The 27,824-nt window shown below is 42.4% G+C and overlaps 1 protein-coding gene across 1 annotated transcript; it reads right to left on the bottom strand.

Moving 5' to 3' along the window:
• Positions 1-309: 309 nt before the first annotated feature.
• gp1ba (glycoprotein Ib platelet subunit alpha) lies at positions 310-22,070 on the bottom strand. Its single transcript, XM_090214969.1, has 5 exons — positions 21,879-22,070; positions 17,687-17,863; positions 8,537-8,824; positions 7,901-8,086; positions 310-2,859 (listed from the first exon to the last, which is right to left on the bottom strand). Exons 2-5 carry the CDS (start codon positions 17,843-17,845, stop codon positions 1,018-1,020), a joined length of 2,475 nt encoding a protein of 824 aa, XP_090071095.1. The 5' UTR covers positions 17,846-17,863; positions 21,879-22,070; the 3' UTR covers positions 310-1,017.
• Positions 22,071-27,824: the final 5,754 nt, after the last annotated feature.

Genomic DNA, 27,824 nt, shown 5'->3' on the forward strand with positions numbered 1-27,824 from the left:
ACCAAGGATAGTGATGTAGTGCGGCATCAGAAACACACCGACACATGCTCCAGTTATGTTAGTAAGACCAGGCTCAGTGATGCAGCATGTCTTTGTAAAGCTCTTCAGATTTCTAATTTAAAAAAAGCACATTTCATTCAAGTTGTTTTGGAAATAAGTTTTGCTTCTGTGTGTTCGCTGAGAAGGAACAGCCTGTGTCAATGTTAATCAGGAAGGAAGAGAGAGGGAGAGAACTTTCTTTCTTCGACCCTCTTTTCCTTTGTTTGAGATGTTCTGTAAATATATATATATATATAGGTCTTGAACAAGTTTTTGTGACATAGATGTTTATTATTTACATAAAGCATAACAGGTTGTGTTAACATATTTAAAACAAACACTATTTAAGAATATAGAGTGGTTACATGCCAACAGGTCCCAGGTCATTGATGAAGGCCTAGATACAATCCTGGCTCCAAAGATTTGTGCTATAGCGAGATTGAAATTTAAAGCCAAGGTAAAGCTCACCCTACACTGGGACAGAGCTGACAGGATGATAAAGGTCACCCTACACTGGGACAGAGCTGACAGGATGGTAAAGGTCACCCTACACTTGGACAGAGCTGACAGGATGGTAAAGGTCACCCTACACTGGGACAGAGCTGACAGGATGGTAAAGGTCACTCTACACTGGGACAGAGCTGACAGGATGGTAAAGGTCACCCTACACTGGGACAGAGCTGACAGGATGGTAAAGGTCACCCTACACTGGGACAGAGCTGACAGGATGGTAAAGGTCACCCTACACTGGGACAGAGCTGACAGGATGGTAAAGGTCACCCTACACTGGGACAGAGCTGACAGGATGGTAAAGGTCACTCTAAGCCCATTTTACATCATCAGAGTGCTTCATAGATACCCAGTCTAAAACCCAAAGAGCAAGCAGTGCAGAGACAGAAGAAGTGTAGTTAGGAAAAGCTTCCTACAAAGCAGGAAGCTAGGAAGAAACCTAGAGAGGATTTGGTGTGATGACATCCTTCAGGTGTGCCTCTCAGGTGGGGGGTTAGGGTGAGGGTCAGGTGGGGGGTTGCACCAAGGCATGCTGGGTAAGAGAGACCACCAGTCTCCCTCTCCGTTCCCCCTCTCCTCCCTCCTCTCTCCCCCAGACATCTCCCATCCTCCCACTACCCATTCCTTCTCCTGCCTCTCTCTCTCCCTCCCTCTCATCCCCTCTACACTCTCCTCCCTCAGAACCAAACTGTATCGCTTCTTAGCCTCTCTCCCTCCTCCCCTCTCTCTACCTCCCTTCCTCCCTCCTTCCTCTGTCTGCCAGCTCTCCTCTACATCCCTCAATCCCTCTATCTTCTCCTCCCTACTGTACACTCTGTAGAGACTCTTCCTATACACATCCTTCCTCCCCACCCCTCCCACTATTCCTCCCTCACTTTCTTCTTCTTTTCCCTCCCTCCTGTTTTTTAGTGACATCCCCACAGCTGTCCCTTTTATTGCTGAGTCCAACATCTCAATCACACTCTCTCCCTCCTCCATATCTGCCTCCTCCCCCTCTCCTTCTCCCTCCTCTCTAGAGATGAATAGAACAGAGCGATAGACGGCCTGTACCCCCCCTCCTCCACCCCCCCCTCCTAGAGGCAGGGATATGGCTTTGACTCCCCCGTTCTCCCCATTGACCTCCCCCTTGTCTCCCCCCTCGTGGCATTTGAACCTGAGCAGCCGGACTCCCCTCCCTCCCCCACACCTCCCCCTGTTCAGTAGAGGCCTATAGACAGTCCTATACATCCTCCATAGCCATAGGCCGCTCACACACACCCACCCCCCAGACAGAACACACAACAAAACACACCCTGCAAACAGCCACCAGCAGAACACAGCTCTGCCTCCTGCCGCACTACCACCCCCCCGTCCCAGCTGATCCCCCCAGGGATCTGAACCTCCAACCTGTCTGACTGTGGTCACTGGGGCGGTCAGGGTCTGGGTTCTAGGTAGTGGGGGTTGAGTTGGGGTCCTAGGTGGTTGAGTTGGGGTTCTAGGGGGTTGAGTTGGGGTTCTAGGGGGTTGAGTTGGGGTTCTAGGTGGTTGAGTTGGGGTTCTAGGTGGGGTCCTAGGTGGTTGAGTTGGGGTCCTAGGTGGTTGAGATGGGGCTCTAGGTGTGACGGTTGTGGTCATGGTGGGGTGTGGTGAGAGTCTGGAAGATCCTCTATAGAGACCATGATGCTCCCAGCTGTTCCCTCCCCCGACCATCCCCTCCTCTTTCCCCGCCCTGCTCTCCTCCCACTCCACCAGGATGGTCACTATCTCCCACCAAGACCATGTGACTGACTCATTCAGCAGGAGGGGCAGGTGGGTGGGGTCGGTAGGGTGTAGAGGAGGGGTGGTGGGTTTCAGGGTAGCTGTGGTGGTAGTAGTGGGTACCACAGTAGTAGTAGCAGTAGTAGTGGTAGTAGGAGTAGTAGTGGTAGCAGGAGTAGTGGGTACCACAGTAGCAGTAGTAGTAGCAGGAGTAGTGGGTACCACAGTAGTAGTAGTGGTAGCAGGAGTAGTGGGTACCACAGTAGTAGTGGTAGCAGGAGTAGTAGTGGTGGGGAAGGTAGTAGGAACTGTGGTTGTGGCTCCTGTGGTTGGTGGCATAGTGGTGGTGGGGGGTAGTGTAGGGGTAGGTTGAGGTTCAGAGTCTCCAGGGGGGCCATCAGGTTTGGCACCAGGTGAGCAGTACTCCTCATCCTCCAGCCCCACGATTGGTCGGCCGGCCAGGGAGGGAGGTGTGGCACAGGTAACACTCTCTTCGTCCGGAGTGATGATTATTCCATCCCTCGTGTACACGTTGAAGCCCTGATCATCCAGGTGTTTCTTCAGGTAACCCACCTTCAAATACAATACAACTTTATTTAAACACACCTAGAGAACGTACCTTACATGGTTCTGGAATAGAATAGAGAACATACCTTACAGGGTTCTAGACTAGATAACGTACCTTACAGAGTTCTAGACTAGACTAGATAACATTACATACAGGGTTCTAGACTAGACAACATTTCTTACAGGGCTCTAGACTAGAGAACTTACATGGTTCTAGACTAGATAATGTACCTTACAGGGTTCTAGACTAGACTAGATAACATTGCTTACAGCGTTTTAGACTAGAATAGATAACATTCCTTACAGGGTTCTAGACTAGAATAGATAACATTCCTTACAGTTGTCATGATGTTGGTCTGAGGGGGGAGGTTTATGACCCCCACAAATAACTTTCCCCTATCTCTCTCTCTCTACTCTAACGATGTAACTATTGAAAATCCCTTTGTTAACATAGAGAGTCTGGTGACATCAAAAGATGGGAAACGGAAACATATTTCAGTAATCCAACCAGTTGAAAATATGCGTTGGGACTTAATGAATATGATGTCAGTTCAGTTGGCGTCTAAGACATGGTTACTGTTGATAGGACGACATAAAATGTATCTTGGAAAGTCTACACTTTCTAGTTATCAGATTCGCATGGAATTGTTTTGCAATTTAAATGTTTAAATATGAAACTATTTGTGAAAAGATTAAATGTAATTTTTAGCTTCTTAATAAGAGAACGGTTTGTCAGAAGAACACCACTCTGCTCACTCAGCCCAAGGCCCAAGTGAACAGACATGTGTGACGACCCTCCCACTCTGTCTGCTGTATTCTGTCTTTGTTCTTGTTTCCTTATTAGGATGCCAGTGGGTGGAGTTGGGAGGGTCGTCAGCTTCATGGGAAACACCTGGGCCAGGTGTCTCCCAGGATAAATGGACCTCTTCCACATTCATGGAAGAGACTCTCTCCATGCAGACACCTTTGTAGATTGTGTTGTGGTTCTTGGTGGCCTTTTGTTTGTTTGCTTTGGCACCTTTCAACACCCTGCATTATCACATTCATGCACGCAAAACTCACTTACACTACTGATTACACACATCATTGTATATTTTCCTTAGTTGCTTTAGTTAATAAATATATATTTTGTTACTCCTTATCTCCACGTTGTCTCCCTTTGTTACGGGCTTTGAGCCGGTTCGTGACAAGTGGGGGCTCGTCCGGGATATTTGAACTATTGGTTTGGGAGACTGTGGAGGTACGTGTTTGGTTTGCATATTGTGGTTGAGTTTAATAGGCCCAGTATTGGTTGCCTTTGTTTGGATTGTGTGCTGCGTTGGAGAGAGTATAATGATTAGTTTCCAGGCCCTGCCTAGCCTGGAAACGTTTGTTCTACTTTCTGTTGGGACATCAGTCTGAGGAGGTGAGTAAATCGGCTGTGTACCTCGGTAGGAGATTTGTGTAGGGTAGTGGAACTTGCTACCTGGAGCTATAGCCTTTTCCCCTGATAGGCTTAGCGACGTGTTTCAATTTTGGACATGTTGGGCATGGTTAAATGTTTGTTATTTTTGTGTGGTGTCTGTGGACTGAGCAGTTGTCTTGGGGGCACATCCGTGGCTTGGTGGAATTTGCCAGCATGCTGGGGAGTTCTATTTCCTTGCCAGCGGGCTACAGTGCGTAAATACCCACCGCAAATCTGCATGAAGACTAGGGTTGAGTTATTGTAGGTTTTGGGGAAGCTCCGTATCTCATCTCTCTTCTGTGGTGCTCAGGGTGATTGTCATTTCTCTGGTTGTGGTCTGATGTGCTCAGCAGAGGGGTTGAGCAAGATTATTTACTTATGACTATGGTGTCTCATGTAGACAAGTTCATTCGCTTTCATCAGAGGAACTGTTAGAATTAGGTACTAAAGAACAGCTGTTGAAGATCGCTGAACACTACAAGGTTAAATGATTGAAATTAGTGAAATTCTGTTTCGTTGGAAGTGACTATGAATCGTTGGAAGTGACTATGAATCGTTGGAAGTGACTATGAATCGTTGGAAGTGACTAGGAATCGTTGGGAGTTGTAAAAAATTAAGAAGGACCCTGATGTTCTTTTCGTTGGAGTTTGTAGCTGTTGTGGTCTTTTGTGCCATGTTCCTGAATGTTTACGTGACTGACCATTGGTTGGGGTTGTCATGTTCTATCTTTCCTGTCTGTTCCCTCCTGGTCTTGTGTTCTTCTTTCCTCTTAAATATTGCTTCCTATGCGCAAAGGTTGCTGATGTCTGGGGAGGAGGTTGGCTGGGGCAGGTGGAGGTGTGAACACATAACCCCTCATCAATTTGGGACGCAGGGGCTGTGTCAATTTGGGACGCAGGGGCTGTGTCAATTTGGGACGCAGAGGCTGGTATGTTGTTCCGGGGTCCTTGTTGGTCCCCGGTTTTATGGGGGGGAATGTGACGACCCTCCCACTCTGTCTGCTGTATTCTGTCTTTGTTCTTGTTTCCTTATTAGGATGCCGGTGGGCGGAGTTGGGAGGGTCGTCAGCTTCATGGGAAACACCTGGGCCAGGTGTCTCCCAGGATAAATGGACCTCTTCCACATTCATGGAAGAGACTCTCTCCATGCAGACACCTTTGTAGATTGTGTTGTGGTTCTTGGTGGCCTTTTGTTTGTTTGCTTTGGCACCTTTCAACACCCTGCATTATCACATTCATGCACGCAAAACTCACTTACACTACTGATTACACACATCATTGTATATTTTCCTTAGTTGCTTTAGTTAATAAATATATATTTTGTTACTCCTTATCTCCACGTTGTCTCCCTTTGTTACGGGCTTTGAGCCGGTTCGTGACACATGGGTTGTAAACTATGACACACAGCCCTCTCTCCCAATCCTATGTAAACCCCTTGATGAAAATGTAACATTCTGTTCCGAGGACGTTAGAGCGACGGTCCTACATTAAAAGGGCTCAGAATAAACCTGTTCCCGAGTACGTTAGGGCGATGGTCCTACGTTAAAAGGGCTCAGATAACCTAACGAAATCAGCATCGAATTTCAACGTGAAGATGACGGTCAACACGTCGAAAGGAAGAATTTTGACTATACCAGACAGAATATAGCATGAGCTTAAAGTATGGCAACTTGGTATGAACTTTGAACTCTTATTCACTAAAGAAATGCTCCCCCCTCCGCCCTCTAAACGTGGGCTAGGAGAGGATGGACAGAGTATCCATTCTACCACGCTCCAGTTCACCACGCTACAGTCTTCAGAGGACCAGAGATCCATGCTGGACAACCCGGCTTCCCATCTACGAACAACCGATCAAAGCCCAGCTCCGAGTAAATATTTATTGCATTTTCCGTTTTCAAATGGGCGGAAATTTAGAATGCAAAAGATACTGTATTTACGATAGCATAGCTTCTCCCTTTTTGTTCCTCAGTCTTCCCGCTCTTTCACTCAAACCCAACCCCCTTTCCTTTGTTTAACCAGCCGTCATGTCGGCTCAGTCCACCAGGGACATTTTCTTTATGACATTTGTAATCAATGCATGATCCATTCTGTGTGATTATTTAGGTATTTAGTAAATAACTAATTAAACCAAATTTGTATTGCTGATTCAATTTGTTAGCCAGGGTTCGTGAAGACAACCAAGAATTTACAACTTTCAGATGAGACTAAATAAGGTGGCAATTAAATATTGACTGCTATTGATGTAAAAGATTACCAGGTCTTTAAAAGTTTATTTGGAAGATAACAGGTCTATAAACATTCTTTCGTTTTGCCCCGACTTTCTAGTTAATTATTTACCTGAGTAGCTTAATCAGGTAATATTAATTACAGAGAAATTATTTTATAGAACAGCATGTCATATCACGTAATCCGGCATAGCCAAAGACATGACACAGGGTTCTAGATTAGAGAATTTACCTTACATGGTTCTACACTATGGAACTTACCTTACATGGTTCTACACTAGAGAACATACCTTACAAAGTTCTAGACTAGACTAGAGAACATACCTTACAGGGCTCTAGACTAGGCTAAAGAACATACCTTACAGGGTTCTAGACTAGCGAACATACCTTACAGTGTTCTAGATTAGAGATTGTACCGCACAGGGTTCTTGACTACAGAACATACCTTACAGTGTTCTAGACTAGACTTACGAACATACCTTATAGGGTTCTAGACTAGAACAGAGATCATACCTTATAGGGTTCTAGACTAGAGAATGAACTTTACAGGGTTTTAGACTAGAGCACGTACTTTACAAGCTTCTTGACGAGGGAACATACCTTACAGGGTTCTGGACTATAGAACGTACCTTACAGGGTTCTAGACTAGAGAACATAATATATGTTATGTGTTGTTGTTTGTGTCGCACTGCTTTGCTTAATCTTGGCCAGGTCACTGTTGTAAATGAGAACTTGTTCTCAACTAGCCTACCTGGTTAAATAAAGGTGTTCTCAACTAGCCTACCTGGTTAAATAAAGGTGAAATAAAAATAAATAAAACATGTAATATGGGTTTCTAGACTGGACTAGATAATGTATTTTACAGGGTTCTAGACTAGAGAGCATACCTTACGGGGTTCTAGACTAGAGAACTTACCAAACAGGGTTCTTGACTAGAGAACATACCTTACAGGGTTCTAGACTAGAGAACATACCTTACAGGGTTCTAGACTAGAGAGCATACCTTACAGGGCTCTAGACTAGAGAGCATACCTTACAGGGTTCTAGACTAGAGAACATACCTTACAGGGTTTCTAGACTAGATAATGTATTTTACAGGGCTCTAGACTAGAGCATACCTTACAGGGTTTCTAGACAAGATAATGTATTTTAAGGGTTCTAGACTAGGGAACTTACCCCACAGGGTTCTTGACTAGAGAACATACCTTACAGGGTTCTAGACTAGAGAACATACCTTACAGGGTTCTAGACTAGAGAACATACCTCACAGGGTTCTAGACTAGAGAACATACCATACAGGGTTATAGACTAGAGAACATACCTTACAGGGTTCTAGACTAGAGAACATACCTCACAGTGATCTAGACTAGAGAATGTACCTTACAGAAGCAGGCCCAGGGGTTCTGCGACAGGTAGGTGTAGGGAACTTCAGGTTTGGCAGAGAACCACTGGTCAGGCATGGTTCTGATGTGGTTCTGCTCTAGAACCAAGGTTTCGATGGCTGGGAGGGAGCGAAACATCAGAGGGGGCAGAACAGAGATACGGTTCTGAGAAAGTTCCAGGATCTAGAACAAACAACATGGGTGTTAATTGACTTACTAGCTAACCAACTAGCTGACTGACTAGCTAACTAGCTAAATAACTAACTGACTAGCTAACTGACTAACTGACTCACTAGCTAGCTAACTAACTAGCTAACTTACTAACAAACCAACTGACTAACTGACTAGCTAAATAACTGACTGACTGACAAGCTAACTAACTAGCTAACTTACTGACTAGCTAACTAACTGACTGACTGACTAACTAGCTAGGTAACTAACTAACTGACTAGATAACTGACTAGCTAACTAACTAACTAACTAGATAACTAAATGGCTAGCTAACTAGATAACTGACTAGGTAACTAACTGACTAGCTAACTAAAACATGTACTGACTAGCTAACTAACTAGCTAATCAGGTAACCAAAAAATTAACCAATAAACAAATCAACTAATTAAGTGGCGTACTGACCTGTAGCAGCCTGAGCCCAGAGAAGGACAGGTCGTCTAGTGTCTCCAGAATGTTCTGGTCCAGATAGAGTTCTAGCAGGCCCGGCGTGGCCCTGAAGGAGTGAGGGGGCAGGGTTCTAATGCGGTTCCCTACCAGGCGTAGAACCCCTAGAGTGGGGAGAATCGGGCCGGGGGACAGGGGAACCTCTGGAATTGTGTTGTGGCTCAAATCTATCTCATAGAGCTCTGGGAAGTGACTATAGGAGGACCAGGTTAGACTGGAGAACTGGTTCTGGGTGAAGATCAGCACCTAGAACACAGGAGAGACGATGATAATGTAGTATAGTATAGTAGAGTAGAGGAGATATGATGATAATGTAGTATAGTAGATGAGAGATGATAATGTAGTATAATATAGTATATAATACAAATATGCCCTGTATATGCAACACAAATACACCCTGTATATACAATATAAACACACCCTGTATATACAATATAAACACACCCTGTATATACAATATAAACACACCCTGTATATACAATATAAATATGCCCTGTATATACAGTACAAATACACCCTGTATATACAACACAAATACACCCTGTACATACAATACAAATACCCTGTATATACAATATAAATATGCCCTGTATATACAGTATAATATATACCAAATCTAATTTTATTAGTCACATGCGCTGAATACAAGAGTTGTAGTAGACCTTACAGTGAAATGCTTAGTTACGAGCCCCTAACAAACAACGCAGTTTAAAAAAAGACATAAGAATAAGAAATAAAAGTAACAATTAATTGAAGAGCAGAAGTAAAATAACAATGTGCAGGCTATATACAGGGTGTTACGGTACAGAGTCAATGTGGAGGCTATAGGGGCCTCCCGGGTGGCGCAGTGGTTAAGGGCGCTGTACTGCAGCGCCAGCTGTGCCACCAGAGACTCTGGACTCGCGCCCAGGCTCTGTCGTAACCGGCCACGACCGGGAGTCCATGGGGCAACGCACAATTGGCCTAGCGTCGTCTGGGAGGGAGGGAGGGTTTGGCCAGTAGGGATATCCTTGTCTCATCGCACACCAGCGACTCCTGTGGCGGTCCGGGTGCAGTGCACACTGTTTCCTCGGACCATAATAGTTTGTTGGTGATGTGGACACCAAGGAACTTGAAGCTCTCAACCTGCTCCACTGAGGCCCTGTCGATGAGAATGGGTGCGTGCTCAGTCCTCTTTTTCTTGTACTCCACAATCATCTCCTTTGTCTTGATCACGTAGAGGGAGAGGTTGTTGTCCTGGCACCGCACGGCCAGGTCTCTGACCTCCTCCCTATAGGCTGTCTCTTCATTGTCTGTGATCAGGCCTACCACTGTTGTGTCATTGGCAAACTTAATGATGGTGTTGGCTGTGCAGTCATGCCTGGCCGTGCAGTCATGAGTGCACAGGGAGTGCAGGAGGGGACTGAGCACGCACCCCTGAGGGGCCCCTGTGTTGAGGATCAACGTATCAGATGTGTTGTTACCTACCCTTACCACCTGGAGGCTGCCCGCCAGGAAGTCCAGGATCCAGTTAGTCTTAGGGTCCTTAGCTTATTGATGAGCTTTGAGGTCACTATGAGGTCACTATGGGGTTGAACGCTGAGCTGTAGTTGATGAATAGCATTCTCACATTGGTGTTCCTTTTGTTCAGGTGGGAAAGGGTAGTGTGGAGTGCAGTAGAGATTGCGTCATTTGTGGATCTGTTGGGTCGGTATGCAAATTAGAGTGTATTAAGTATTTCTGGGATAATGGTGTTGATGTGGTCCATGACCAGACTTTCAAAGCACTTCATGGCTACAGATGTGAGTGCTACGGGTCGGTAGTCATTTAGGCAGGTTACCTTAGTGTTCTTGAGCACAGGCACTATGGTGGTCTGCTTAAAACATGTTAGTATTACAGACTCGGACAGGGAGAGGTTGAAAATGTCAGTGAAGACACTTGCCAGTTGGTCAGCGCATGCGCGCAGTACAGGTCCTGGTAATCCGTCTGGCCCTGCGGCCTTGTGAATGTTGACCTGTTTATAAGTCTTACTCACATCAGCTTCGGAGAGCGTGATCACACAGTCTTCCGGAACAGCTGGTGCTCTCATGCATGTTTTAGTGTTATTTACCTCGATGCGAGCAGAGAAGTAGTTTAGCTTGTCTGGTAGGCTCGTGTCAGTGGGCAGCTCTCAGCTGTTCTTCCCTTTCTTGTCTGTAATGTGGATATGGATTTGCAAGCCCTGCCACATCTGACGAGCTGGTGTAGTATGATTCAATCTTAGTCCTGTATTGATGCTTTGCCTATTTGATGGTTTGTCAGAGTTCATAGCTGGATTTCTTATAAGCTTCCGGGTTAGAGTTCCACTCCTTGAAAACGGAAGCTCTAGCCTTTAGCTCAGTGGGGATGTTGCCTGTGATCCATGGCTTCTGGTTGGGGTATGTACGTACGCTCACTGTGGGGATGAAGTCATCGATACACTTATTGATGAAGCCAATGACTGAAGTGATGTACTCCTTAATGCCATCGGAGGAATCCCGGAACATATTCTAGTCTGTGCTAGCAAAACAGTCCTGTAGCTTAGCATCTGCTTCATCTGACCACTTAGCAACTGCTTCCTCCGTTTAATTTTTGCAAGTAAGCAGGAATGAGGAGGATAGAATTATGGTCAGATTTGCCAAATGGAGGGCTAGGGAGAGCTTTGTATGCGTCTCTGTGTGTGGAGTAAAGGTGGTTCAGAGTTTTTTTTCCCTCTGGTTGCACATTTAACATGCTAGTAGAAATTAGGTCAAACGGATTTAAGGTTTCCCTGCATTAAAGTCCCCTGTTTGCTTATGGCCTTATGCAGCTCATTGAGTGTGGCCTTTGTGCCAGCATCGGGTTGTAGTAAATCCGTTTGGAAAAACGGATTTAAGTTTCCCTGCTTTAAAGAGTCCGGCTACTTGTAGTGCCGCCTCTGGGTGAATGTTTGCTTATGGTGGAATACAGCTCATTCAATGCTGTCTTAGTGCCAGCCTCAGTCTGTGATGGTATGTAAACAGCTACGAAAAATACAGATGAAAACTCTCTAGGTAGATAGTGTGGTCTACAGGTTATCATGAGATACTCTACCTCAGGTGAGCAATAGCTCAAGACTTCCTTAGATATCGTGCACCAGCTGTTATTTACAAAAATACATAGTCCGCCGCCCCTTGTCTTACCAGATAATGCTGTTCTATCCTGCCGGTGCAGCTTATAACCAGCCAGCTGTATGTTGACAGTGTCGTCGTTCAGCCACAACTCCATGAAGTGTAAGATATTATAGTTTTGAATGTCCCATTGGTAGTTTAATCTTCTGTGTAGGTCATCGATTTAATTCTCCAAAGACTGAACGTTTGCTTGCAGAATGAAAGGAAGTGGGGGTTTACTCAATCGTCTACGAATTCTCAGAAGGCAGCTCGCCCTCTGGCCCAATTTTCTCCACCTCCACTTCACCCAAATCACGGGAATCTGAGCCTGTTCCCGAGAAAGCAGTATATCATTCGCGTCGGGCTCGTCAGACTCGTTACAAGAAAAAAGGATTCTGACAGTCGGTGAGTAATCGCAGTCCTCATGGACAGAAGTTGTTTTGGTTATAAGATACGGTAGCGGCAACATTATGTACAAAATACATAATAAGTTACAAACAACAGAAAAAAAACAATTAGTTGGGGACAATAAAACGGCAGCCTTCTTCTCCGCCGGCATTGTTACAAATATACACATTATACCCCCCAAAAGTATACAGTATACACATTATACCCCCCCCCCCCCCCCCCAAAAAAAAATATATACACGTTAAGATACAGAAACATAGTCAACGGAAGCACAAATAAAACACCACAAATCACCCAGAAAATCAGTTACATTCCTGCACAAATAATAATCCCCAATCAATACTTTATACTGTCTGAACGGCACCAGAACATCAATTACATGGTCCCCAATCAATACTTTATACTGGCTGAACGGCACCAGAACATCAGTTACATGGTCCCCGATCAATACTTTATACCGCCCCAACGGCACCAGAACATCAGTTACATAGACCCCGATCAATACTTTATACCGCCCCAACGGCACCAGAACATTATTTACATAGTCCCCGATCAATACTTTATACTGGCTGAACGGCACCAGAACATCAGTTATATGGTCCCCAATCAATACTTTATACTGGCTGAACGGCACCAGAACATCAGGATGACATTTATTTAGAATTTTTGTTCCAGCGTAATGCTGGATGGTATGTAACGTAATGTTGCATTAAAACTAAAAACAGATTTACATAGCTCGGTGGAGACCCTAGGAACCTCAAGTGTTAACCAATCCTGTGAACGGGTTAGGCAACTCAGGTGTCTATACTTCAACAGCAAAGTTAGATAAGATGGACGTTTATGAAGTGGGGTCTTGTGTGAAATAAAAGGGAGTCAAGTAGCGATCTACGGGTCTTTAGCGAAGTCCAGCCAACCTTTTGATACAGGATGCAGTAATGAGTATCAAACATGTCCCCTGTAACAAAACAAAGGGCTATGGTAGATGGAATCCAAAGGTTTAAGTAGCAGCTGCACTTTGATAAATGATATCACCATAATCTGTTCAGAGACTTTCCAAGACTACTAAACTCTATCTGTCTGTAACGAACTACGTATATCAAAGTCTTCACTGTCATCTGCGTTTATTTTCAGCAAACTTAACATATGTAAATATTTGTGTGCACATGACAAGATTCAACAACTGAGACATAAACTGAACAAGTTCCACAGACATGTGACTAACAGCAACGGAATAATGTGTCCATGAAGAAAGGGGGTTGGTCAAAATCAAAAGTAACAGTCAGTATCTGGTGCTGCATTAAGTACTGCAGTGCATCTCCTCCTCATGGACTGCACCAGATTTGCCAGTTCTTGCTGTGAGATGTTACCCCACTCTTCCACCAAGGCACCTGCAAGTTCCCAGACATTTCTGGGGGGAATGGCCCTAGCCCTCACCCTCCGATCCAACAGGTACCAGACATGCTCAATGGGATTGAGATCCAGGCTCTTCGCTGGCCATGGCATAACACTGACATTCCTGTCTTGCAGGAAATCACGCACAGAACGAGCAGTATGGCTAGTGGCATTGTCATGCTGGAGGGTCATGTCAGGATGAGCCTGCAGGAAGGGTACCACATGAGGGAGGAGGAGGTCTTCCCTGTAACGCACAGCATTGAGATTGCCTGCAATGACAACAAGCTCAGTCTGATGATGCTGTGATACACCGTCCCAGACCATGACGGACCCTCCACCTCCAAATCGATCCCGCTCCAGAGTACAGGCCTCGGTGTAACGCTCATTCCTTTGACGATAAATGTGATTCTGACCATCACCCCTGGTGAGACAAGACCGCGACTTGGCAGTGAAGAGCACTTTTTGCCAGTCCTGTCTGGTCCAGCGACGGTGGGTTTGTGCCCATAGGCGACATTGTTGACAGTGATGTCTGTGATGCCCTCAGTCCAGCCTCTCTCAGCCTATCTGAACATCTGAACATCATCAAAGGTTAGTGATTCATTTATCTATATTTCTGCTTTTTTGTGACTCCTATATTTGTCTGCAAAAATGGCTGTGTGTTTTTTCGACTTGGCGGTGATCTAACATAATCATATGTTTTGCTTTAGCTGTAAAGCATTTTTGAAATCAGACACGATGGGTAGATTAACAAGATGCTTATCTTTCATTTGCTGTATTGGACTTGTTAATGTGTGAGAGTTACATATTTCTAAAGAATATTTTTGAATTTCACGCGCTGCCTTTTCAGCGGAATGTTGTCGAGGGAACCCCGGCGCTAGAAAGGTTAAAGTTAGTGAGGGAGATATGGGACTTCAGCTTCAGTGATTTATGCAGTTTGTTCCAGTCATTAGAGAACTGGAAGGAAATGCAGCCAAAGGAGGAACTGGTTTTGGGTGACCAGTGAGATATACCTGCTGGAGTGCTACGGGTGGGTGCTGCTATGGTGCCCAGTGAGCTGAGATAAGGCGGGGATTTACCTAGCAGAGACTTGTAGATGACCTGGAGCCAGAGGATTTGGCAAGGAGTATGAATCTATGGCCAGCCAACGAGAGCGTACAGGTCGCAGTGGTGGGTAACCCCCCTATCCACATTGACGGTACAGTAGTGGAGGAGGACAGTAGCGGAGAAGGTGGAAAGTTTTAAGTTCCTCGGTGTACACATCACGGACAAACTGAAATGGTCCACCCACACAGACAGAGTGGTGAAGAAGGCGCAACAGCGCCTCTTCAACCTCAGGAGGCTGAAGGAATTTGGCTTGTCTCCAAAAACACTCACACAACACTCACTTTTACAGATGCACAATCGAGAGAATCCTGTCGGGCTGTATCACCGCCTGGTACGGCAACTGCTCCACCCACAACCGTAAGGCTCTCCAGAGGGTAGTGAGGTCTGCACAACGCATCACCGGGGGCAAACTACCTGACCTCCCAGGACACCTACACCACCCGATGTCACAGGAAGGCCAAAAAGATCATCAAGGACAACAACCACCCGAGCCACTGCCTGTTCACTCAGCTATCATCCAGAAGGCGAGGTCATTACAGGTGCATCAAAGCTGGGACCGAGAGACTGAAAAACAGCTTCTATCTCAAGGCCATCAGACTGTTAAACAGCCATCACTAACATTGAGTGGCTGCTGCCAACATACTGACTCAAATCTCTAGCCACTTTAATCATTAAAAATTGGATTTAATAAATGTATCACTAGTCACATTAAACAATGACACTTTATATAATGTTTCCATATCCTACATTATCTCATCATCATCTCATACGTATATACTGTATTCTATACCATCTGCTGCATCTTGCCTATGCCGTTCGGACATCGCTCATCCATATATTTATATGTACATATTCTTATTCATTCCTTTACACTTGTGTGTAAAAGGTAGTTGTTGTGAAATAGTTAGAAAACTTGTTAGATATTACTGCATGGTGGGAGCTAGAAGCACAAGCATTTCACTACACTCACATTAACATCTGCTAACCATGTATACAGATATACAGATATATTTTACTTGATATTTAATTTATATTATTTATTTCACCTTTATTTAAGGCCTGACTGCGAAGTTCAGGCTATGAAGCTTGCTAGGACAGAACAGATCCGACATGTGTATGTGACCAATAACATTTTATTTGATTTGATTTAGCTACCAGCCCGGAGTGGTGCCAGCTGTCTTCTGCCAGAGGGATGGACATCAAAGAATTGTTACCAACATCAAAAGAGAGCTGTGAATTTAAGTGTTTTAGTTATAAACGTTTCCAGTGAAGTAATTGGACTTGCTGATTCCTTCCTGAAAGAAGAAGACATCTGAAGTTGTAGACCTTTTCAGTTGTTTGACATTACATAGCAGGGCACAGATGAGAAGGGACACTGTTAATAATGGACATTTAGGCCTAATTAGTCATTCAAAGGTGAAGAAAATGACTGTGACAACATCGCAGACTACATGTTTTATTTGAGTCCCTGACAGCTCTCATACAGACTACATGTTTTATTTGAGTCCCTGACAGCTCTCATACAGACTACATGTTTTATTTGAGTCCCTGACAGCTCTCATACAGACTACATGTTTTATTTGAGTCCCTGACAGCTCTCATACAGACTACATGTTTTATTTGAGTCCCTGACAGCTCTCATACAGACTACTTGTTTTATTTGAGTCCCTGACAGCTCTCATACAGACTACTTGTTTTATTTGAGTCCCTGACAGCTCTCATACAGACTACTTGTTTTATTTGAGTCCCTGACAGCTCTCATACAGACTACTTGTTTTATTTGAGTCCCTGACAGCTCTCATACAGACTACATGTTTTATTTGAGTCCCTGACAGCTCTCATACAGACTACATGTTTTATTTGAGTCCCTGACAGCTCTCATACAGACTACTTGTTTTATTTGAGTCCCTGACAGCTCTCATACAGACTACATGTTTTATTTGAGTCCCTGACAGCTCTCATACAGACTACTTGTTTTATTTGAGTCCCTGACAGCTCTCATACAGACTACTTGTTTTATTTGAGTCCCTGACAGCTCTCATACAGACTACTTGTTTTATTTGAGTCCCTGACAGCTCTCATACAGACTACTTGTTTTATTTGAGTCCCTGACAGCTCTCACACAGACTACATGTTTTATTTGAGTCCCTGACAGCTCTCATACAGACTACATGTTTTATTTGAGTCCCTGACAGCTCTCATACAGACTACTTGTTTTATTTGAGTCCCTGACAGCTCTCATACAGACTACTTGTTTTATTTGAGTCCCTGACAGCTCTCATACAGACTACTTGTTTTATTTGAGTCCCTGACAGCTCTCATACAGACTACTTGTTTTATTTGAGTCCCTGACAGCTCTCATACAGACTACATGTTTTATTTGAGTCCCTGACAGCTCTCATACAGACTACATGAACATTCTTTTTGCTTGTTATTGGGATTATATAATATATATAAATGCTGTAAGACTGCTAGGTTGGGTTGCTATGTTTCATTGGTTGTCTTCAAGCTAGGCTACACATGAAGTAGGTTACAGTAGGCTATTCTGTGAACTGTGAAATTGTGCTTGTTGTGTTGTTGCCTCAAGCAGAACTGTCTTGTCATTACCACGGTCTTGGGGTAGGGGGCCTAACCTGTCTTAGGGCTGTTTACCAGGTGGGGAGCTATGCTATTAACCAGACACTATGAGGGGCTGTATACAGTGGGTTATTCTGAACCTTTCACCCCCTACTGTTAGGAAAGGTGCCACTACTACTAAGTAGTAGGTTAAATGTGTTGGGCTCTGGTGGTCACTCAACCTCTCAAGACTGATCTGAGAAAAACCATAAACAGCTACGTATATCCTACCTCTTACATGTAGAAAAAACTAACTTTAAATCTTAGCTTCCATTCTACTCTACTTGTAGAGTAAAGAGGAGAGGAGAGTATTGTCCTGAACTTTCTTTTACAATCATTGGACTAAGAACCTATTCAGCGGTCCAGACAACTTCTGAAATCTTGGTTAAAGCCAGAATAACTATTGAGTTTAGGTGAGTTTAGATGAATTTTGTTCTGTTGTTATAGAGATGTATAGCAGTACCTTGGTTGTCGTGTCGATGCTGGCGGGGACGTCACTAAGGTTGGTTGCCGTGCAGTTGACCCGGGGGCGGTGGTCTTTGTCACGGTCACTATGGCAACCAGTCATGGCATTGGAGTGGTGAGAGAGGGGGAGGAAGAGGAGGAGGAAGACGAGTGCCATGCTGACGGACTGAAAAACCTAGAGGAGAAACAGGTGAGAGAATCATTATGGCACCCATATGTAGTTCCCTACCGGGACCCATAGTAACTATACAGTCGTGGCCAAAAGTTTTGAGAATGACACAAATATTAATTTTCACAAAATCTGCTGCCTCAGTTTGTATGATGGCAATTTGCATATACTCCAGAATGTTATGAAGAGTGATCAGATTAATTGCAAAGTCCCTCTTTGCCATGCAAACTAACTGAATCCCCAAAAAACATTTCCACTGCATTTCATCCCTGCCACTAAAGGACCAGTTGACATCATGTCAGTGATTCTCTCGTTAACACAGGTGTGAGTGTTGACGAGGACAAGGCTGGAGATCACTTTGTCATGCTGATTGAGTTTGAATAACAGACTGGAAACTTCAAAAGGAGGGTGGAGCTTGGAAACATTTTTCTTCCTCTGTCAATCATGGTTACCTAAAAGGAAACATGTGCCGTCATCATTGCTTTGATCAAAAAGGGCTTCACAGGCCAGGATATTGCTGCCAGTAAGATTGCACCTAAATCAACCATTTATCGGATCATCAAGAACTTCAAGGAGAGCGGTTCAATTGTTGTGAAGAAGGCTTCAGGGCGCCCAAGAAAGTCCAGCAAGCACCAGGACCGTCTCCTAAAGTTGATTCAGCTGCAGGATTGGGGCACCCCCAGGACAGAGCTTGCTCAGGAATGGCAGCAGGCAGGTGTAAGTGCATCTGCACGAACAGTGAGGAGAAGACTTTTGGAGGATGGCCTGGTGTCAAGAAGGGCAGCAAAGAAGCCACTTCTCTCCAGGAAAAACATCAGGGACAGACTGATATTCTGCAAAAGGTGTGTGTCATGCCAACAGTAAAGCATCCTGAGACCATTCATGTGTAGGGTTGCTTCTCAGCCATGAATAAAGAATGGTACCAACACATCCTCCGAGAGCAACTTCTCCCAACCATCCAGGAACAGTTTGGTGATGAACAGTGCCTTTTCCAGCATGATGGAATACTTTGCCATAAGGCAAAAGTGATAAGGCATAAGTGAAAACTAAGTGGCTCGGGGAACAAAACATCAATATTTTGGGTCCTTGACCAGGAAACTCTCCAGACCTTAATCCCATTGAGAATGTTGGTCAATCCTCAAGAGGCGGGTGGGCAAACAAAAACCCACAAATTCTGACAAATTCCAAGCATTGATTATTCAAGAATGGGCTGCCATCAGTCAGGGTGTGGCCCAGAAGTTAATTGACAGCATGCCAGGGTGGATTGCGGAGGTCTTGAAAAAGACGGTCAACACTGCAAATATTGACTCTTTGCATCAACTTCATGTAATTGTCAATAAAAGCCTTTGACACTTATGAAATGCTTGTAATTATACTTCAGTATTCCATAGTAACATCTGACAAAAATATCTAAAGACACTGAAGCAGCAAAGTTTGTGGAAATTAATATTTGTTTCATTCTCAAAACTTTTGGTCACGATTGTACAGTATATTTACTGTAATATACACAGTCAATATATAGGGAATAGGTGGACATTTGGGACACACTTCATGTTGATCTGTTTCCACCATATTACCAGGTCATTTATAATAGAGACTTATGTTTCTACCATATTACCAGGTCATTTATAATAGAGACTGATGTTTCTACCATATTACCAGGTAATTTACAATAGAGACTGATGTTTCTACCATATTACCAGGTCATTTATAATAGAGACTGATGTTTCCACCATATTACCAGGTAATTTATAATAGAGACTGATGTTTCTACCATATTACCAGGTCATTTATAATAGAGACTGATGTTTCTACCATATTACCAGGTCATGTATAATAGAGACTGATGTTTCTACCATATTAGCAGGTTATTTACAACAGAGATTAATGTTTCTACCATATTGCCAGGTCATTTATAATAGAGACTGATGTTTCTACCATATTACCAGGTCATTTACAATAGAGACTGATGTTTCTACCATATTAGCAGGTCATTTATAATAGAGACTGATGTTTCTACCATATTAGCAGGTTATTTATAATAGAGACTGATGTTTCTACCATATTACCAGGTCATTTATAATAGAGACTGATGTTTCTACCATATTACCAGGTCATTTATAATAGAGACTGATGTTTCTACCATATTACCAGGTCATTTATAATAGAGACTGATGTTTCTACCATATTACCAAGTCATTTATAATAGAGACTGATGTTTCTACCATATTACCAGGTCATTTATAATAGAGACTGATGTTTCTACCATATTACCAGGTCATTTATAATAGAGACTGATGTTTCTACCATATTACCAGGTCATTTATAATAGAGACTGATGTTTCTACCATATTACCAGGTCAATTATAATAGAGACTGATGTTTCTACCATATTAGCAGGTTATTTATAATAGAGACTGATGTTTCTACCATATTACCAGGTCATTTATAATAGAGACTGATGTTTCTACCATATTACCAGGTCATTTATAATAGAGACTGATGTTTCTACCATATTAGCAGGTTATTTATAATAGAGACTGATGTTTCTACCATATTACCAGGTCATTTACAATAGAGACTGATGTTTCTACCATATTACCAGGTCATTTATAATAGAGACTGATGTTTCCACCATATTACCAGGTAATTTATAATAGAGACTGATGTTTCTACCATATTACCAGGTCATTTATAATAGAGACTGATGTTTCTACCATATTACCAGGTCATTTATAATAGAGACTGATGTTTCTACCATATTACCAGGTCATTTATAATAGAGACTGATGTGTCTACCATATTACCAGGTCATTTATAATAGAGACTGATGTTTCTACCATATTAGCAGGTTATTTATAATAGAGACTGATGTTTCTACCATATTAGCAGGTTATTTATAATAGAGACTGATGTTTCTACCATATTACCAGGTCATTTATAATAGAGACTGATGTTTCTACCATATTACCAGGTCATTTATAATAGAGACTGATGTTTCTACCATATTACCAGGTAATTTATAATAGAGACTGATGTTTCTACCATATTACCAGGTCATTTATAATAGAGACTGATGTTTCTACCATATTACCAGGTCATTTATAATAGAGACTTATGTTTCTACCATATTACCAGGTCATTTATAATAGAGACTGATGTTTCTACCATATTACCAGGTCATTTATAATAGAGACTGATGTTTCTACCATATTACCAGGTCATTTATAATAGAGACTGATGTTTCTACCATATTACCAGGTCATTTATAATAGAGACTGATGTTTCTACAATATTAGCAGGTTATTTATAATAGAGACTGATGTTTCTACCATATTACCAGGTCATTTATAATAGAGACTGATGTTTCTACCATATTACCAGGTCATTTATAATAGAGACTGATGTTTCTACAATATTAGCAGGTTATTTATAATAGAGACTGATGTTTCTACCATATTACCAGGTCATTTATAATAGAGACTGATGTTTCTACAATATTAGCAGGTTATTTATAATAGAGACTGATGTTTCTACCATATTACCAGGTCATTTATAATAGAGACTTATGTTTCTACCATATTACCAGGTCATTTATAATAGAGACTGATGTTTCTACCATATTAGCAGGTCATTTATAATAGAGACTGATGTTTCCACCATATTACCAGGTCATTTATAATAGAGACTGATGTTTCTACAATATTAGCAGGTTATTTATAATAGAGACTGATGTTTCTACCATATTAGCAGGTTATTTATAATAGAGACTGATGTTTCTACCATATTAGCAGGTCATTTATAATAGAGACTGATGTTTCTACCATTTTACCAGGTCATTTATAATAGAGACTGATGTTTCTACCATATTAGCAGGTTATTTACAACAGAGATTAATGTTTCTACCATATTACCAGGTCATTTATAATAGAGACTGATGTTTCTACCATATTAGCAGGTTATTTATAATAGAGACTGATGTTTCTACCATATTACCAGGTCATTTATAATAGAGCTTTACCGTGTTGCTCCTCCTTAGACTTCAATCTGCAGCTGGTCCAGAGTCTAACACAAACACTATAGCTGGCTGAAGATATACCCAACTGTCTGGGTGTGTGCTGGGTGTGTGTCTGTGTCTGTGTGCTGGGTGTGTGTGCATGCTGGGTGTGTGTGTGTGCTGTGTGTTTGCTGTTTCCTGTTTCTGTGTCTGTGTGTGTGTACGTGTTGTGTATTGTGTGTATGTGTGTGTGCTGTGTATTGTGTGTATGTGTGTGTGTGCTGTGTGTGAAGACCCGTGGTTTCTCTATGAATGACAGACAGGAAGAGATATGTCTGACAGGAAAGCTGCCTGATAGTTGATTGGATATTCTCTTCATTTCACTCCAAAAAGACCCTACATTATATTTAAAAAAATACACTTATGCTTTGACACACTTGTATCATTACACACCACACACACACATACACATTACACACCACACACACACACACACATTACACACCACACACATTTAATTCTGTGCTCACACACTGTCCCCAACCCTAACACACTGTCCCCAACCCTAACACACTGTCCCCAACCCTAACACACTGTCCCCAACCCTAACACACTGTCCCCAACCATAACACACTGTCCCCAACCATAACACACTGTCCCTAACACACTGTCCCCAACCATAACACACTGTCCCTAACACACTGTCCCCAACCATAACACACTGTCCCTAACACACTGTCCCTAAAACACTGTCCCTAACCATAACACACTGTCCCTAACCATACCACACTGTCCCCAACCCTAACACACTGTCCCTAACCATAACACACTAGCCCCAACCATAACACACTGTCCCTAACACACAACACACTGTCCCCAACCATAACACACTGTCCCTAACCATAACACACTGTCCCTAACCATAACACACTGTCCCTAACCATAACACACTGTCCCTAACCATAACACACTGTCCCTAACCATAACACACTGTCCCTAACCATAAAACACTGTCCATAACCAGAACACACTGTCCCTAACCATAACACACTGTCCCTAACCATAACACACTGTCCCTAACCATAACACACTGTCCCTAACCATAACACACTGTCCCTAACACACTGTCCCCAACCATAACACACTGTCCCTAACCATAACACACTGTCCCTAACCATAACACACTGTCCCTAACCATAAAACACTGTCCATAACCAGAACACACTGTCCCTAACCATAACACACTGTCCCTAACCATAACACACTGTCCCCAACCATAACACACTGTCCCTAACTGTCCCTAACCCTAACATGACTGCCCTTGACCAGCACAAAAACATCCTGTGGCGTTCTGCATTAGCATCGAATAGCCCCCGTGATATGCAACTTTTCAGGGAAGTTTGGAACCAACATACTCAGGCAGTTAGGAAAGCAAAGGCTAGCTTTTTCAAACAGAAATGTGATCACCGACCATTTTGAATCCCACCGTACCTTCTGGTTTCCGAGCTGGTCATGGGTGCCGCTCAGCCACGCTCAAGGTCCTAAACGATATCATAACCACCATCGATAAAAGACAATACTGTGCAGCCCTATTCACTGACTATCCTACCGATCTTTGACTCCGATCCTTGAATCCTTGACTGCTAACACCTAAAGGAGTCCCAGGGTGAACAGAGTACCTGCTAACACCTAAAAGAGTCCCAGGGTGAACAGAGAACCTGCTAACATCTAAAGGAGTCACAGGGTGAACAGAGTACCTGCTAACACCTAAAGGAGTCCCAGGGTGAACAGAGAACCTGCTAACACCTAAAGGAGTCCCAGGGTGAACAGAGTACCTGCTAACACCTAAAAGAGTCCCAGGGTGAACAGAGAACCTGCTAACACCTAAAGGAGTCCCAGGGTGAACAGAGAACCTGCTAACACCTAAAGGAGTCCCAGGGTGAACAGAGAACCTGCTAACACCTAAAGGAGTCCCAGGGTGAACAGAGAACCTGCTAACACCTAAAGGAGTCCCAGGGTGAACAGAGTACCTGCTAACACCTAAAGGAGTCCCAGGGTGAACAGAGTACCCCTACTTGAATGAAGAAGCAACATCTTCTTCCGGTTCGGTTTTTTCTTTATTTCACCTTTATTTAACCAGGTAGGATAGTTGAGAACAAGTTCTAATTTACAACTGCGACCTGGTCAAGATAAAGCAAAGCAGTTCAACACAAACAACAACACAGTTACACATGGAATAAACAAACATACAATCAATAATACAGTAGAAAAATCTATATACAGCATGTGCAAATGAGGTAGGATAATAGGCCATGGTGGTGAAGTAATTACAATATAGCAATTAAACACTGGAATGGTAACATGTGCAGAAGATGAATGTGCAAGTTGAGATACTGGGGTGCAAAGGAGCAAGGTAAATAAATAAATACAGTATGGGGATGAGGTAGATTGGATGAGCTATTTACAGATGAGCTATGCACATCTGTGAGCTGCTCTGACAGCTGGTGCTTAAAGGTAAGAGTCTCCAGCTTCAGTGATTTTTGCAAACAGAATGACCTGGAACGGCCCTTTCCACCGAGGTTTCAGTGGAACTCAGTTTGGCTTTCAACTTACTCTTTAAAGTTGTAATAGTAGAATTCACAAGGTGCAATTTCTAAATTGGGTGTTACATCATCAGTTCCTCTTGTCATGTCAGTCATTACAGACCTTAGAGAGATATTTATAACTTGTCAGAAATGTCCAGATCAGCTAACCCATGTCAGCTAACATTTAGGTGTTTTAGCCAATAGATAGTCATTTTTTGTCACTCAAATATCACATGGATACACATTAGACATGAAAATGGTATAGAATTGCGGGGAAAAAGCTTTAAACCTGCTAAATTCTTTCCACCAACAAGAGAGGTGTGAACAGTTTGTGTCATGAACAGTGCTTGTGCCCATAGAAATAGACGCGGCGGCGTGTGAGCGCTGGGGGTGTTGGATGTTTCCCAATGCTGGAACAGGGGCCCCTGCGTACATTTTTTTAAGGACACTTGATCTAGCAAATGCAGGTCCGGCACATTGAGGGGATGCTGAGGTTCTCACAGGCCATGAGAACCTCCAGTGGGCTAAGTCCAGTTTTCCTACAGCAGGTACTTAGCCCCTGTCTCTGCTTCCTCATCAATCCATTTCGAGTAGCTGTCCACCTACAGGTGGCATATTTATTTTTATTTATTTAACTAGACAAGTCCGTTAAAATGACTGCCTACCCCAGCCAAACCCTAACCATATGTACAAAATCAATTAGCATATTTTACAAATGAGCCCCAGGGGACTGGCAGTGGAGAAAAATAAGTGGGTACCTAAGACAGTACCGCATCACCGTGCACTTCCCAAATGTTGTAATAATGTGAAGGGCTCCGTAAAGCTCCACATTGACATGATTGGTTGACAGTAGGTGGGGGCGAGTGGTTCTGCATGAATACAAACTCACTTCCTTGACAACTGCTCTACTCAATAGCTGTTCGCTGCTCTGCGAAGCACAAGAAGTATGAATGCCCTAACTTCTGCAGAGGCCAAATCACCGTAAAGTCAGGATGACATAAGAACAAAAAACCATCCAAGTCTGTCAGTTTAACCGAGAGATATCAGTTTATATCAGCTAGAGATATCAGTTTATAAAAGCTAGAGATACCAGTTTATATCAGCTAGAGATATCAGTTTATATCAGCAAGAGAAACCAGTTTATATCAGCTAGAGATACCAGTTTATATCAGCAAGAGATACCAGTTTATATCAGCAAGAGACACCAGTTTATATCAGCTAGTGCTACCAGTTTATGTCAGCTAGAGATACCAGTTTATATCAGCTAGAGATATCAGTTTATATCAGCTAGAGCTACCAGTTCATATCAGCAAGAGATACCAGTTTATATCAGCTAGAGATACCAGTTTATATCAGCAAGAGATACCAGTTTATATCAGCAAGAGACACCAGTTTATATCAGCTAGTGCTACCAGTTTATATCAGCTAGAGATACCAGTTTATATCAGCTAGAGATATCAGTTTATATCAGCTAGAGATATCAGTTTATATCAGCTAGAGCTACCAGTTTATATCAGCTAGAGATATCAGTTTATATCAGCTAGAGCTACCAGTTTATATCAGCTAGAGCTACCAGTTTACAACAGCTAGAGCTACCAGTTTATATCAGCTAGAGATATCAGTTTATATTAGCTAGAGCTACCAGTTTAAATTAGCTAGATATATCAGTTTATGTCAGCTAGATATATCAGTTTATAACAGCTAGAGATATCAGTTTATATCAGTGAGATACCAGTTTAAATCAGCTAGAGATACAAGTTTATATCAGCAAAAGATACCAGTTTCTATCAGCTAGAGATATCAGTTTATATCAAATAGAGCTACCAGTTTATATCAGCTAGAGATACCAGTTCATATCAGCTAGAGCTACCAGTTTATATCAGCTAGAGCTACCAGTTTACATCAGCTAGAGCTACCAGTTTATATCAGCTAGAGATATCAGTTTATATCAGCTAGAGCTACCAGTTTAAATCAGCTAGATAAATAAGTTTATATCAGCTAGATATATCAGTTTATAACAGCTAGAGATATCAGTTTATATCAGTAAGATACCAGTTTAAATCAGCTAGAGATACAAGTTTATATCAGCAAAAGATACCAGTTTCTATCAGCTAGAGATATCAGTTTATATCAGCTAGAGATACCAGTTTATATCAGCTAGAGATATCAGTTTATCTCAGCTAGAGATACCAGTTTATATCAGCTAGAGATATAAACTGATATCAGCTAGAGATACCAGTTTATATCAGCTAGAGATATAAACTGATATCAGCTAGAGCTACCAGTTTATAACAGCTAGAGCTAGCATTTTATATCAGCTAGATATATCAGTTTTATCAGCTAGAGATATCAGTTTATATCAGTGAGATACCAGTTTAAATCAGCTAGAGATACAAGTTTATATCAGCAAAAGATACCAGTTTCTATCAGCTAGAGATATCAGTTTATATCAAATAGAGCTACCAGTTTATATCAGCTAGAGATACCAGTTCATATCAGCTAGAGCTACCAGTTTATATCAGCTAGAGCTACCAGTTTACATCAGCTAGAGCTACCAGTTTATATCAGCTAGAGATATCAGTTTATATCAGCTAGAGCTACCAGTTTAAATCAGCTAGATAAATCAGTTTATATCAGCTAGATATATCAGTTTATAACAGCTAGAGATATCAGTTTATATCAGTAAGATACCAGTTTAAATCAGCTAGAGATACAAGTTTATATCAGCAAAAGATACCAGTTTCTATCAGCTAGAGATATCAGTTTATATCAGCTAGAGATACCAGTTTATATCAGCTAGAGATATCAGTTTATCTCAGCTAGAGATACCAGTTTATATCAGCTAGAGATATAAACTGATATCAGCTAGAGATACCAGTTTATATCAGCTAGAGATATAAACTGATATCAGCTAGAGCTACCAGTTTATAACAGCTAGAGCTAGCATTTTATATCAGCTAGATATATCAGTTTTATCAGCTAGAGATATCAGTTTATATCAGTAAGAGATACCAGTTTATATCATCTAGAGATATAATATTTTCTCAGTAAGAGCTACCAGTATATATCAGTTTGAGATATCAGTTTACATTAGCTAGAGATACCAGTTTATATCAGCTAGAGATATCAGTTTATCTGAGCTAGAGATATAAACTGATGTCAGCTAGAGCTACCAGTTTATATCAGCTAGAGCTAGCATTTTATATCAGCTAGATATATCAGTTTTATCAGCTAGAGATATCAGTTTATATCAGTAAGAGATACCAGTTTATATCATCTAGAGATATAATTTTTTCTCAGTAAGAGCTACCAGTATATATAAGTATGAGATATCAGTTTATATTAGCTAGAGATACCAGTTTATATCAGTATGAGATATCAGTTT

This window comes from Oncorhynchus mykiss, chromosome 21, assembly GCF_057628025.1.
Source record: "Oncorhynchus mykiss isolate SJ-2025 chromosome 21, ASM5762802v1, whole genome shotgun sequence".
Lineage (NCBI taxonomy): Eukaryota > Metazoa > Chordata > Actinopteri > Salmoniformes > Salmonidae > Oncorhynchus > Oncorhynchus mykiss.